General features: G+C 40.0%; 1 protein-coding gene across 1 annotated transcript; it reads right to left on the bottom strand.

Moving 5' to 3' along the window:
- Positions 1 to 3,451: 3,451 nt before the first annotated feature.
- Positions 3,452 to 12,273, bottom strand: LOC131467571 (choline transporter-like protein 1). The gene is made up of 16 exons (XM_058641559.1): positions 11,997 to 12,273; positions 11,639 to 11,725; positions 10,315 to 10,457; positions 9,223 to 9,359; positions 8,815 to 8,908; positions 7,862 to 8,031; positions 7,167 to 7,256; positions 6,934 to 7,076; positions 6,473 to 6,659; positions 5,498 to 5,666; positions 5,235 to 5,391; positions 5,050 to 5,133; positions 4,818 to 4,955; positions 4,494 to 4,730; positions 4,111 to 4,185; positions 3,452 to 3,936 (listed from the first exon to the last, which is right to left on the bottom strand). The coding sequence occupies exons 1-16, from the start codon at positions 12,018 to 12,020 to the stop codon at positions 3,913 to 3,915; spliced, it is 1,959 nt and encodes a 652-aa protein (XP_058497542.1). The 5' UTR covers positions 12,021 to 12,273; the 3' UTR covers positions 3,452 to 3,912.
- Positions 12,274 to 14,586: the final 2,313 nt, after the last annotated feature.

Raw genomic sequence — 14,586 nt, forward strand, 5'->3', positions numbered from 1 at the left:
CATTAGATCATATTGATAGTGCAGCGGTGTAGTGGCATATTAGTGAAAGTGAATTCTCTTTGATCAAGTCTTGTTAATGCACTAACTGTAAGCAGCACTAAGAGGTCTCGGCACAGCCTCCAGTGCAGGCTGCTGACTGCTGAGGAGGCACTATGGCTCACTTTAATGGTTTAGTCACTGTTGGTCAATACGAACTTGTGAGCGCATGCGCGTCCATACACACACACACACACACACACAAATATACAGTGAGCTCACATTACATGCACAAGTCAGCATAAACAATAGACATCTGCACGGCAGTAAGACAGCACAGGTTTTATGGTTATAAACTATTTACCAGTTAATCAGAGACGTACGGCTCCCGTCAACAAGCAAAGGATCATTTCATGCACTTCCTGTGCTGAGAACACTGGCCTTTAGGGTAATACACAGTAAGCATTATCTGATCTAAATAAATGAAAATGCACTTAATGCTAAAATGTTGACATACTGTCAATAAATACTGGCTGAAATACAACATTTCCAGCAGATGCTGTGTGGAAAGTGATCCGTAAATTGTACAAGTCTGTGTCTGTCTTCTACATCATAATCACCGTCATGTTCAGTCAAGTTAAAGAATTATACAATAACAACGAGGTCAGATTCTCCCACTCCGCGCTTCTATGGAAACACCTTTTCCTTTATTTTAGGCCAATGACGAAAAGGGTTCCTGGAGGGGTTAGCGGTCTGTAAGTACTACAGAAATCACTTGGGCGTGACTCACGACCAACCATCGAGCTGCTTTCCTCTGGATTTCTGTGTTTTATGGAGGCAGACAGCAGTGAGCGGAGAGAGCTTTCCCATCAATAACCTCTACTTAGTGGCTTGATTCTTGCCTGTTCAATGGTGGTTTGGAAAGAAAAAGGAAGAGGGGGGGGGAAGCAGTAATCTCTACATTAGCAGACTGAGGATTTGCTCAAGCGAAAACAGATTTATGGCGGGCCGGGCGTCCTCCACAGTGGTGCTAAACTCTTCAGCTCTAACGTCAAATATTTTACTGCAATTAACAAATGTTTGAGGGAAAACTCTGCATTTTTGTACGCACTGCAGAATGTGTTTTAGTACCTGAACGTCCACAACCAACAATTTGCATTATGTAGATTATGTAGAGATTACAATGTCAATATGTAGTAAAACAAACAATACACTGTGCATTGTAGTCACACCTGCAGCCATAGTGCACCATGTAAACATAAGGGTTCAGTTGTAAAAGTAAACACATTTCATCTATACATTAGGAATCACATGTTTTAGAGCGTCTCACTGTTTCATGTTGTCATTTGACATGAAAATACTTCAGTGTCTCACTGTGCGTAACAGTTTTCATGCCACATCACTAAGTCTCCTGTGCCCTCCGATGCAATCAGCTCATTGCCCTCACCTGTTGTTCCCCGCCCCCTTCTCCTCACCTGTGGCTCATTAGTTCCCCTGTATATATACCTGCTCACTTTCACCCTCTGCCAGGTTGTCTTGTGTTTTTGTGAAGCGCTCCTCCATTTCTAGTTTTGTACAGTCCACCTGATCTGCTCTGACCTGTTCCTGGTATTATTGACTAAGTAAACTGAACGCTCCTCTTTGAATTGACCTCTGCCTCTGTTGTGCGTTTGGGTTCTTCTCTGTCAGTATACCTCACACTGTGTCCCTCAAACTAAATCATCTTGCAAACTGATTCCATTATTGAAAACAAAACAAAACCCAACTAAAACGTCTCTATATTCAACCTAAACGTTTGACTCAATCTGAAGTGACACATTTTGCCACAGAGGATCATCTGCCTCCGTCTTGCACTGTCTATTGTCCATTGCTTTGGATGGTTGACCCGAGGTGAACCTTCTATTCCTAGCATCTTCACTGTACCACCTGTCTCACTGTCATTATTCTGTCTTGTTCCTCTTCTCTGCAGCGCAGACCTCCGACTCTCCAGGCTCTCTTCCACCTGTCCCCCATACTCTCACTACACTTTACAATATCATCTGCAAACAACATAGTCCACAGAGACTCCTGCCTACTCTGACCTCGTCTTTCAACCTGTCCATCACCAGAAGGGGCTCAGAGTTGATCCCTGATGTAATCCCACCTTCACCTTGAACCCGTCTGTCCAGCTACACGCCTCACCACTGTCTCCCTGTCCTCCTACATGTCCTGTACCACCCTCGCATACTTCCGTGCCACTTCCGTGCCACTTCCGTGCCACTCCCAACTTCCTCATACAGCAACACCGTTCCTCTCTTGGCACCAGATCATGAGCTCTCTCCAGATCCACAAAGATACAGTGCAACTCCCTCTGGCCTTCTCTTTACTTCTCCATCAGCACTCTCAAAGCAAACAGTGCATCTGTGATACTCTGTCTTGGCAACGACCCACACTGCTGCTCATCGATCTTCACTTCCTTCCTTAACCAAGATTCAACAACTCTTTCCCATATCTTCATGGTGTGGCCGATCAACTTTCTTCCTCTGTCATCTGGACCAACTGTCTTTCCGAATCATCTAGCACACCACCTTACAATCTCCTATCTCTTTCAGATCGCATATACTGCAAAGTATATACAGTACCTGTGAGCATCTTCCTCTGCTCTTACACGTCACCCCATGCTCCTCCCTCTTTCGGAAACATGTGATTACCACAGCCATTTCCATCCCTTTTGGAAAATCCACGACTATCTGTCCTTAAGCCAATACCTCCTACCCAACATCTCCTCGTCACGTCAGTTGTTGTACCATTGACCAGAAACATCGAGGAACTGTTGTTGGTGACACATTCTGCTTTATAAAACCTTAGAGCTCACAGAATATGGAAAGATCACCATAAAGTGATGAGAAATCAAATCATATGTTCACTTCATTTATTCTACAAAAGTGGACTTAGAGAATTCTAAAGCTTTCAGTCCTGGTATGAGGTTATTTTCTAAAGTTAGGGCTGACAGCTATAGTCGATACAAAATGAAGATATGCTGCTCCCAGGTGTTCAAAGCGAGAACATTTAATTGGTATTCCAGATTGGTATCATTTGATATTTACTTTTTTTTTTTAAATATAGAAAAACATACTACTGTGTTGTCTACCAATTATTTCCAATGACGTTAGCAGCTCCTTATTATGACGCTACTCACCATCAAAGTGAACAAAGTGAACAGAGTGAACAAAGGCTTCACTGTATCTTTCCTCTGGGTAACAAACTCAACATAATAATGACTTTAATGTTGCTTGGCTTCCCCCTGCTGACTACAAGTTGGTAGTACAATCTAAACATGACAAAGACTTTCATAGTTATATCAAGTTGCACTGAGTAGTATTACCGCACATTTATCTGCTTTGTTTTCTTTTACACACACACACACACACACTTACGCATGATTAGCTCATGGCAAGGTTGTATAGATGCAGCCAAAAAGTGAAACAATGAAACTCTTTTGTTCTTTTTGAGTAGAAAATTTTATGAGTAATAAAGGTGAAGAAATGTAACAAAACGCACTGAGGCAACCATTTCTTAATGTACACCAAACATTTTAAAATGACTAACACACAAAATCAAACATGTTAAACCATGTTACATCACGCATATTACTTAAAAAGAATCCAATAAAAAGGGAAACCTTTAGTGTACAGATAAAAAAAAAAAAAAAAACAAGACCCGTCATTAATATAACAAAATGCAAACACATATGTTATTCATCTGTTAGTGTCAACCTTAACATTGCAACATTAAAACCCCTGTTTCTCAAAAATCTCACATCTTTCACTGAAGCTGAGTTAGGTTTCTATATAAAAAAAGGCATTGTTATTTTCCAGAAGTTCCTGGAGGTGAAATGCAGGTGAGCCGAGATAAGCTTCAGAGGACTATTAGTGGTTTTGACTGTCCAACACAAGGTTAAGCTAAAGTTCCCCCACGTGTCTGCAGGAGAGAGGAAAAGAGAAAAACACATTATCATCATCATCATCTGATTTTCATTAAAACCACAAAACAAAAGATTCAACCAGTTGGGACTATTTATTTGGCACTGATGAGTTTTCTACCAAGTCTTTCTACGTAAATGACACAGTTTGCATACAAGATGTTTCTGCTCACCATGGACTTCATCTCCCGTCCGTCTCCGTCACCTGCCTTGTACCGACCCATTTTCTTACTGTTCTCAACAAATTCCTGGAAGGAAAAACAGAATTTTATTTAGAGTTTTATTAGATACTAAGAAAGTACTAGGGATTAGGCAACAAGGCAAATTACTCTTGTAAAATTTGCCTATTTTTTCTGCCTATTAAACAGGATGTTTTTATAATCTACTGCTTTTTTTTTTTTAATTGGATGTTTATATTTTATATTTAAGTCCTGTCTTATTAGGACCAGGTTTTGGTCACGATGAGTACCACTGGTCCTGACAAGGTCAGCGTTTATGCCAAAAAAAGAGATAACAAATACGCCTACATATACCAAATACTAGTACATCCTCTCACCATTAAGGACTTGTCCATGTAGTACTCCCGTCCAGGGCTGCCATCATTATACTTTGAGTCCACAGCAAAGCAGAGGAAGAGGACATCAACCACGTTCTCAAACACAGAAAGGAAGCAGTGAGCCACCAGGAAGGCAAACACACAGACAATGAGGAGAGGCAGCACCCACACGGCGTAGTCCCTCTGGTAATTCAGAGCCAGGACGCCAGCGAAAGCTGTGCAGGAGACGATGAGCACCTGTGAGTGCAGAGTTAAAGCCTGGTTAGAAAATCTCACACGGAAAACTCGAAAGATGTTTCAATGGACAACAACTCTGTGCGGTACCTTTCCCAAGAAGAGGACAAAGTCGCCCACGGTGTTAATGGCGGCTACGCGGAGGGCGTTCTCCACAAGGATCATGAACGCTTCACGGGCCGAGGTGCAGAAACTGGTGCTGTTGATGGCTGTCGCAGTGTAAGCATTCTGAAATGATATGGTGTGGTCATGTTTACCGGAGATGCTCGAGATCTTGAGATACCTACTACCATATTTCCTTCACCAGCCTGAGATGACTTACTTGATTCAAGTATGCTAAACACTTCTCCAAGCACCATAAACAGCAGACACATGCTTTCAGCATGCAACGAGCACAAGCGTTTTCCTATAAGAAACACAAAAGAAAATGGGTTATCTTAACATATTGCATACATGGATGCAGGTTCTAGAAATACTTGTAACAACAATAATACTTTGACAGTTTACCTTTCCTTTAAGCTGGCTGTGGATGTAAGTTAGGATTAAACGAGGGATCTTTACAAGTGTGATGATGAAGGAGCCTTTGGCCAGAGTGCCCAGGTGGTAGCGGAAGGTTCGTGCCATGGAAGATAGGATGGGAGTTACTGGCATCTGGGATTTATTCCTGCAATAAACCACAGCCAGTGAGGAGACATAATGGAATGCAGAATGAATGCGAGGCGGACGATGAAGCATGTGGAAGTTGTAATGTCGCTGCTGTTGCTTCGTACCTTGTGAAATAGTAGGTGACGACGGCTCCCGCGATGGTCATCTGCTGGAACGCTAGAATGAACTCGCTGATCCAGATGAGACCCACAGCGTGATACCACACCAGGTACTGAAAGGGTCCTTCCATTTGATATTCGACCACACCTGTAGAGTTGTTCTTTATTGGTGTTCCTGTGGCGAGAATGCAAGCGTGAGTATGGAATACACATGTTTTTTTTTAACCATTATAACTAAAATACTATAGTTATAATAGTGAACTATAATACTAATACTATGCCTATATCTAACACTTTAGCTTGACTTTAATCCCCTGCCATTTTTTAACAGCCAAAGCAATATCTCTATCAAAAAGGTGTAAAATGTTGAAAAATGTCAATAAACTAAAACAAACAGGACAAATTTCATGAAATGATTTTATCTTATTTCAAAAATGCATTACTTATATTCTCTTCATGACATTGTCTCTTTGGACAGCAACACAACCTTCTTCTTTACATTTTGAAGAGATGGAAGAAACTAAAAGTAAATACTTTATCTTATACTTTAAGGAAATATTATACATACAAAGGTACTAAGGCAAGAACTCATTGATTGCTAAACTATTTCCATACTTGGCAAAATATATCAGAAAATAGAAATAAGAAACAAAGAAGTGTAATGTTTTAAAATACTACTGCGGTTGAATTAAAAGTCAAGCAGTCGAAAGGAAAACGTGGGAGATGAAGAGAGAAGTGGTTCTTTGACTCCGTCCTCCCACATCACGAGACTGGCACAAGTTTCCAGATGTGGGAGTCAAGTCATGCCATTGAAACCAAGACAAAATGTCTCATGTAACAAATTAATATTCTCCTTTCTTTGGTAACTTGAACCACTAACCCTTTGGATGCAAAAAAAAAAGACTTGTCTGTGTGTTGCAGTGGACTAAGTGACAATCATCCACAGATAATAAATGATCAGCAGTGGATTCCTCCACCAACCTGTAGTCCCGAGGAAGAGAAGCACGGCAATCCAGTAGACCCAGAAGAGCATGAGGCAGAGGAAAGTCCAGAATGGCTGCAAGGCCAGCAAAGGCAGGTGGATGAACACTTTCCCCGCCACGTGGAACAGAGAGATAGTGAGCGCCACTCGCTTCCTCATGAAGAACATCACCAGCAGGAGAATTACCTGCAAGTTAACACCAAGAGTTTGAGCAATCACTCGTTGGGTCTGCGGCGTTGGGTGATCACAGTATATCTTTTCTGTATAACCAGAAAAAACACTTACACAGGACAGGTTGTACCAAACAAATGCACACACAATCTAAAATTTGTCTTTCCCTGCTCTGATTTAAAACTGATTTTAAGTGTTTTTCAGTGAAACATTCTGAATTGCCTCACTGCATGAAATGTTCAATGTAGAAACAAATCAAATCAAGGCTAGCCTTCAACACAAGACATACCGTGAAAATTGTAGCACCAATTGCGTACACGAGGAGGGCTTTGACATTGTCTGAGGCAACTTCATTCCCTAACGCAGATGTGGTATTATTGTCGAGAGCAATCCTGTGGTCAGCGTACAGCCACCAGAGGACGCCTGTCCCACCTGCAATCACAACAGAGAGAGCCAATGAATGAAGCAGTACACTGTACTTATGAGCGAAAACCAATCAAAATGTTGGTTTCTCAAAGTTACCTATTGAGCCGATGATGACGAGGATCGTTAGAATCCACACCAGCACTTTGGAGATGTAACGGATGATGATCATCATGATCAGGGACAGAACTGAGTCGGAGAAAATAAACAGTGCGTCATGATTATTTTGAACATGAGGATGTGGTCATAGCAACATTTGACAAAACACACTAATATATGCAGTTTACCTAAAATACTAATGTAAGCTGGGAACAACAAAGGCCCAGACATCCCATGAACATCCCAGTGATGTAAACAGTACGTGATGTGAATACTGAATAAATAAACAAACTATTATACAAATAAGTCGAAATAAAAAGGTGTCTAAAACTGACAAGAACTCTGTTTTGACATTCTTGCCGTGTCAATGAGAGGAGATAGAGCAGACCTTTCACGCACGCCTGTGGCCTACACTTGAATGAATACAATGGTGTAACCACAGACATTTCCTGTTATTACTTTTTGTTGACAAAAATAGCTGCTCTTCCAACAAATGCCCTCATAATGAATCCTCCTAAGTGATAAGAGCTGTGCTGGGAGAGTGGCAGAAAATGCCAGTAGTTTCTTACCATAAAATAATTCTTCCACTAATGTGTTACACTAGCGGTAACCATGTGCTATTTCTCAGGACCTAATGTCTAAATGAAACTGTGTTTTGAACAAGTGCTATCGAATAATAATAATTATTATTTTACCTAAAGCCAGAATACAAAGACCCATGATGATCTCCTTGCTGGCCATGACCCCGGAAACGACACGTCGCAGCACATTGTTGTCACTGACAAATGTGATGAATGACTGAATAAATTCAGCATAGCAGCCAATGTCCACTGGGATACAGCGGTCAAACACTGGGAGAGCCTTACTGCAAACATGACAAATATAAAGAACAAAAGTTAATTCCTTTTTAATTTGACATCAGAAGACTTTACATGGTGGCAACTTTCTACATCTGTTCTGTATTTGTCTTTTATTCCTGTCACATGGAACGTTAAAATGGACTTCTGCAATTAAGTTAGAGTATTTCAAGAACTAGTGATTTATCCCATTCAGCATTTCTCTCTGCTGATACAGAGGCTGTATCCGATACTGGTAATTTCCCAGAAAACTGATGCTCACAGTCAGTAAAATAAACATTATTCCTGACGGAACTTTGGAGAGAAGCTTGGATTCCTCTGTCATTTGTCTGCACTGTCGCTGCTGTGTTTACTGTGTTTGTGTACAAAATGGTGAAAATATCACTTTGTTTGGTAGATACCCAAGTGTTTACATTTATGTATTAAACAAACAAGTGTTGAGGATGTTTAAATAGGTGTGTGCTCGCCACTGTGCACAGGGCAGAGAGGACAGACTGAACAGGCTGATAAAAACAGCCCATCCCATCATGACTTCCTGGTTTGGTGTGATCACATGTCTAATCCACTTAAAACGTGACATATTTCTATTCTGTTACTTCTGTATTTTCAGTCCAAAAAAAGAATAACAGACAGGATAAGTGCACAGCACGGGGACGATGGAATTGTACATTTCAATCAGAACAAATCCTTTGGGGATGAAGACATTCTGCACACGTCAACATCGCTAATGATGGTGTCACAAACATGGGAAACATTATAAACATTAAACGCTTAAGTATATGCTTGATTACCTTTTTGAAACAGGGAGTTTGGGACATTTAGTGAATCTTTCTGAATGGCCTGTGTATCTTGTTGGAGAAATATCATAAGAACAGAGCTGCGTGCCTGATAACACAGGAAAACCAAAAATTAGATGACACGTTGCAATGATCACCAGTCAATATATCAATATATCATAACCAACATTTAAACTCAGCTAATACATGATGCATTATACTGTACTGACACCTCAGTGAATTTTGTTTTTTTATCACAATAAGAAATAAATAGAAACTATAATGATAGAAATAAACACGCCAGGAAAAGAACAGTTACAACTCACTATACCTGTGCCTTTTTTAGGATGCTGATGGATGAGGGCACACACAGAAGTTTAACCTGCACTTCTTCCACATTAAGCCATTTTGGAGATTTCTCACCGTTATTTAGAGCAAACTTCTTTAAATCATCATACGTCTTCAGTTCAGAAGCAGGGCATTTGGAGACACACAGAGCGATGGACTTGATCTTTCTGTTAATGAGGTCGAGGTTGCAAGGATCCAGGAAGAAGACAAATCTAGGTATTGTAAACGAGAATGGGAATCGTTAGCGGTTGAGTGTAAAGTGCTATCACAAATCTCTGTATATTTTGTTATTACTATGGCAGATTTGAGTGTTCTCTGTGGTCAGAAAAATGAAAATGAAAGATGTTGACATTTGCTGTGCTGTTAGACAGATCCTTCTTTGTAACAGAAACGCCTTTTATTCAAAGCCTCTGTGCAGCCCAATAAAGCGTGACCCATTGTTTCTGTAAAACTGGGCTTGCAGGCGGCAAGCTGATGGAAATCCACAGCCAAAAGAAAAAAAATCAAAGACTCCTCACATTAATTATAACAAGCAGACTTTGTGGCATTTCTTTATCTTTAATCATTTAAATATATGCACATCTTAAGCGACAAAAAAAAGGTAATGATGGGTGAGTGTGGCTCTGTGTTTGTGTCTGCATTTTGTTGGTTACATTAAATCTCTATTTTACATTCTGACAATATCTCTAAACAGTCCAATCATGAAAATGCTGCTTGTCCCTCGTCTGAAATATCTTCTGTGGACAACTCATACGGTCTTAAATAAGCGATGTGTGAATTACACTGCTATTCTGAACGTACCATGTTCAAAAAAGAGGTCTGGTCTGAAAAGATCAATATTTAAAACTATGTAACTAGGACAGGAGATAAACTTAAGTGATGTGCAGCAACCTGCAGTTTGTGGTAAATTAGATTAGGATTACATGATGCAATCCTTGCATGAACCTGTGCAACACTGAATTGCTTTTTTCTGTGACACCAATTCTGAGCTTCAGGGGGCAAAAACATTTTCTCAACATGTCGGAGTGTCAAGTACGAAATCTACAACTGAGAAATCTGACAATCTAATCAGGAGAAAACAACAGATCAATCAATAAGTACTTAAGGGACAACTGTAAATAAAAGCCATGTCAGATGCCTAAGTCAATTATAAATAATGAGACTAACTTGTTTTCACTCATGTCCTGGCCACTGAGAGGTACTCCGTCAATCTTGGTGTTATTGTGACCGCAGGTGTTGCCATAACTGTCATATCCTGAGACGAGCCTAGAGGCAGCACCTGTGGCAATGGGATAGCCACAGATACAGGCCTGCAGAAGACACACAGTAGAGTAGATTAAATCAATACTTTAATAACACAGACCATAAAGCACTCACTTTTAACATATTTTTAACTAATCCTTAGTTAGACAATAGTAAACTAGACTAATACAGTTAAGTCAGGACAGTTGTACAACCTTTGTGCAGGTTATTATGTTCAGTGTAAAGTCAAACTTTGTGCTAACTGTTGATCTGTCTTTTCAAACAGACTGTGGATCATTTATTGCATATTTTTAATGCAATAAATAACTTAAATTCGCTGATGTCCAACATTGTTTTCAGACACTCACACACATCATAGCATATTCGTTGTTGATGTCACATGTTGTTATCCGAATTGCAATCCATGATGTTTGGAGATTAGACAAATTGGACACTTTTTGACCATGAGTGTGAGAGTGGATGGTTGTTTGTCTCTATGTGTCCCTGTGATGGACTGGTGACCTGTCCAGTATGTAACAGTATGTTCTCCCTATGTCAGTTGGGATTGGAACCAGAGCCACCCACAACCCTCATGTGGAGGATCAGGCGGTAGAAGATGGATGGATAGATGGATATTTTAAAAGAGAATTGTATAAATCTGCTTTTACCTCTCAAAAACACAGTGAAATCACTTTACATTTTTATTTTGGTCAGCGACACATATTTCTCTTCTTAATCTACCTTAATTTCCTTTGCACATCATGGATGTTTAATCACAAAAAAAACATAATTAAGAAAGTAAATTATGTCCTGTTTTTGAATGTAAACTTCTGCCTCAAAATGCAAAATGTACACTGTGGCTAGTTTGTCCATTTGGGCTACTGTAGAAACATGCAGGCACAAGAAGGTGGCCTCCATAATGCACTGTAAAGCTCTTGACTAAACAGCATATACAAGGCTTGTTCTGACACAATGAAAACACAATTTTTATTTTTCACACTTGCATGACAAACTTATGGGTAGCACATTACATTTCTGCCAATAAACACTCCGAAATGGACTTTAAAGAGTAGATATTTATATTAAATACAGACTTTCTACTGTATATTATAAGATTTTTGTGCCTTGTGGGTCGTATTATTGTTTGGGCTCTTTTCTAATGTTCCACAATTCAAAATTGAATCAAATCAACAACAGTTTCAAGTAAAACCAATGGTTACAACTTTCACGAAGGTAGTTTTTAACTCACCATGCCAACACAGAACACCGTGAAGAGGATGAGCCATGGGATATCCGTGCAGCTGCGCTCCTCCAGCGGTTTCCAATCACGTTTACCCTGCCGAGGCATAAGAAAGTGGAGAATATACAGATTATATGGAGAGATTATATCCTTGTCTCCGTTTATGTTTGTCCTGTAGTGCAGTGGTGACCCTGCGGCATCGACACCAGCGCACTAACCCACTGCAACAACTTGTTGCTGCAAAACAAGCGTCTACTACAAAATGTGACGTGAACGTTGCACACGACTGGTGACGCTCGTGTGTTTTTAAGGTTTGTAAAACAGTCATAAACGTCTTATTTAATCACACTGTGACTAAACCACCTACCTCTGTGCTGGTACAGCATCCCATTGTGAGCAGGAACGCGAAAACGTAAGCTAAAAAAATAAACTTAACTTTAAATGTCTATTCTTTGGATAAACTTTTCAGTCTCATGTCCCTTTTCCGTCTCTCGCTTTCCTGGTGATGTTAAATTGTTCCCATGACCGGCTTAAGAGCACAAATTAATACTTTAGTTTGTTAACACTAAAGTTAGCAAACGCCCATATATGCGCGCGGAGCTGCTGCAGGTAAACAAACGCGGAAGGAAGGAGTAAAATGTCTCACGCTGCCTTCACGGGAATCCTGGAAAATAAAAATACGAACTGAGGAGAAGAATACAGAAGGAGTAATTGGTGTTTTATTGGATTAAGTTGTTTATAAATTAGACAGGTGGAAATGAAACTGGCGCTACAGATATACAGACCAGATATAACCGTCAAATTCGATATCATTTGTCTAAAAGCTACAAATACAACAACTCCCAGAAGGCACCGCGCGCGTTGTTGCCTTCCAATCCCTAAAATGTCCCAACATGAAAATTCCTCTTCACATTATAATATTTTGGGATATATCGTGGACTATTATAACGAGTTTTTCTTTCTCGTCTATGTCTATGCCTTTGTCTTTGTACTTCATTTATTTTTTGACTAACGTGGTGCTAGGTGCCGGAGACGCCAGAAGATGGCAGTAATGCGACTACGTGGACGTAAATGTCACATCCTTTCAGTGGATTCTTGTTTACCATGGACACTCCACATTAGACCACCAAACAGGTAAACTTTTCAATGTAAATAATATAGATACGGTTTAAGTATATATATATATGTGTGTGAATATGCGGGTCTGGATAGTGAACATGCATTACTTACAGGCTTACTTGGCTTTCTGTCAAAAAAACTATTTACCTTCGTCATAGTGTTACTTATAAACGTGAAAACATTTACAGTGATAATGCTGAAGAAACAGAGGTGTTGTTGAAAGAGTATTTCTTGATAATTCAGTTGGAATACTCAGTCGTGCCTCGGTGACACAGGTGGGCATGTTAATATGCAAAATACTGACCATTGCTGCTGTACAGTAAATTATCTAGAACAATTGTGTTTTTTCTTTTTTAATTAGAATGTATATGTAATAGTGAAGTAATTTTAAATGATTTGGATTCGTATTTGTCAATCTACATGATTAAATTGTAAACTAGAAATCCAGATGCCTACCTCCCCGCATATGATACTTTGTCGCCCCCGCCTGTATGTTTTAAGGTATTACAGCCAGTTCATCAATCTAATGGTGATTTACTGATTAATTAATAACAGTCCCATGTAGCCCTGGTGCTGGGAGACTACAGGACTTCATCTTGTTTAGAGACACTTGTGTGGGATTGTATAGTCACTGCAGCTGCTGCCCTCAAGCTGAAAGACTCTCTTGCTGCTGTGAAACCTTTTCTGCAAGAAGTAAGAACCCCAGAGGCACATATTAAAAAAAAAAAAGAAAAACAAAAAAAGCTCAACCAAAGACAAAAGGCACCTAAACAGATTCTGTGGTTAATAATATTTCTGACTTGAATTTTAGTTTTTGAAGAACTGCGCCCCATTTTACATCATCATTTTTATATTGCAGTTTTCACCCTCATAGCTAAGATCTGTGTCATGGCTTATAACTAGTTTCAGATGTTTGAGGTTGCATTTTTTAAGAAGATACAACCCCCGCCTGCTATTTTTCAAGATGTTTCTGCTCCTCATAGAAGGTTTCCTGACCTGCACAGTTCCTATGTTGGCTTAATGTCAAAACAGTTATTTTTCAGGAGAGGTGACTTGAGTCTTACTTTCCTGTGGCTCTTCATTTTCATTATAAATGTTTCTACTGCCTTGTGTTGAAGACCGGAAGGGAAGATACATATTTAACCCCAGCAATCTCATCTGTTCAGCTCTGGCAATCTAATCCTCGCTTGTCTTTATGAAATCAGAGTTGTGCAGTTTTTCTTTTGAATATGTGTTTTTGTGTAGCCTGTTTATAACAAAGATTGTCTGTCTGTTAATTGCATAACTGTGCAATGGCTTTGCAGGTATCAAACTTGGCAGGGTACTTACTGAGGGCACCAGTGTGTGCAGTGTAGTAGAAATGTAACAGATATATCATTAAGCAAGGCACTTCTGTCAGCCTAAAGACTGTTGTGCCAATAAAGATAAGATGCACAATGCAATGTGCCATGCACGCAATGGCGAGTCACTTGAAGCTTGAGATGTCATAATACACATACATGTGAGTGCATGTCAGTGTGGATTGAAAGCAAAACTAAACATATGGCATTGTTCATTTTGCAGCACCGTAACACATGATGTGCAGATGACGATGGATACGTGAGGCAACAAACACAGAAATTGGGAGGTAATATGTGAAGCCAGGATTCAAACGAACATGAAGCAGAAACATAACTGCTCAGAGGTCCCTCGCATCAATTGATGAAACAGCTTTGGCCGTGTATCCCCTGACTCTGGGTTTCAAGAATTTCCTGTGGATGCTGCTGTGGCAACAGTGTCCAAGGACAACACTTTTTCTGTGGATCTCTACTGGACGAGTCAATGCCAGCACAGCATAT

The sequence above is a fragment of the Solea solea genome, chromosome 10, assembly GCF_958295425.1.
Source record: "Solea solea chromosome 10, fSolSol10.1, whole genome shotgun sequence".
In the NCBI taxonomy this organism is placed as follows: domain Eukaryota; kingdom Metazoa; phylum Chordata; class Actinopteri; order Pleuronectiformes; family Soleidae; genus Solea; species Solea solea.

Bases quoted from the DNA above. Each gene is read 5' to 3' on its own strand.
- LOC131467571 (XM_058641559.1), bottom strand. From the start codon at position 12,020: ATGGGATGCTGTACCAGCACAGAG. The intron at 6,660-6,933 runs GTATGTCTTGTG...GTTAACTTGCAG, and splicing joins TTGGTGCTACAATTTTCACG to GTAATTCTCCTGCTGGTGAT. The intron at 5,667-6,472 runs GTTGGTGGAGGA...TTCTCGCCACAG, and splicing joins TCTCTTCCTCGGGACTACAG to GAACACCAATAAAGAACAAC.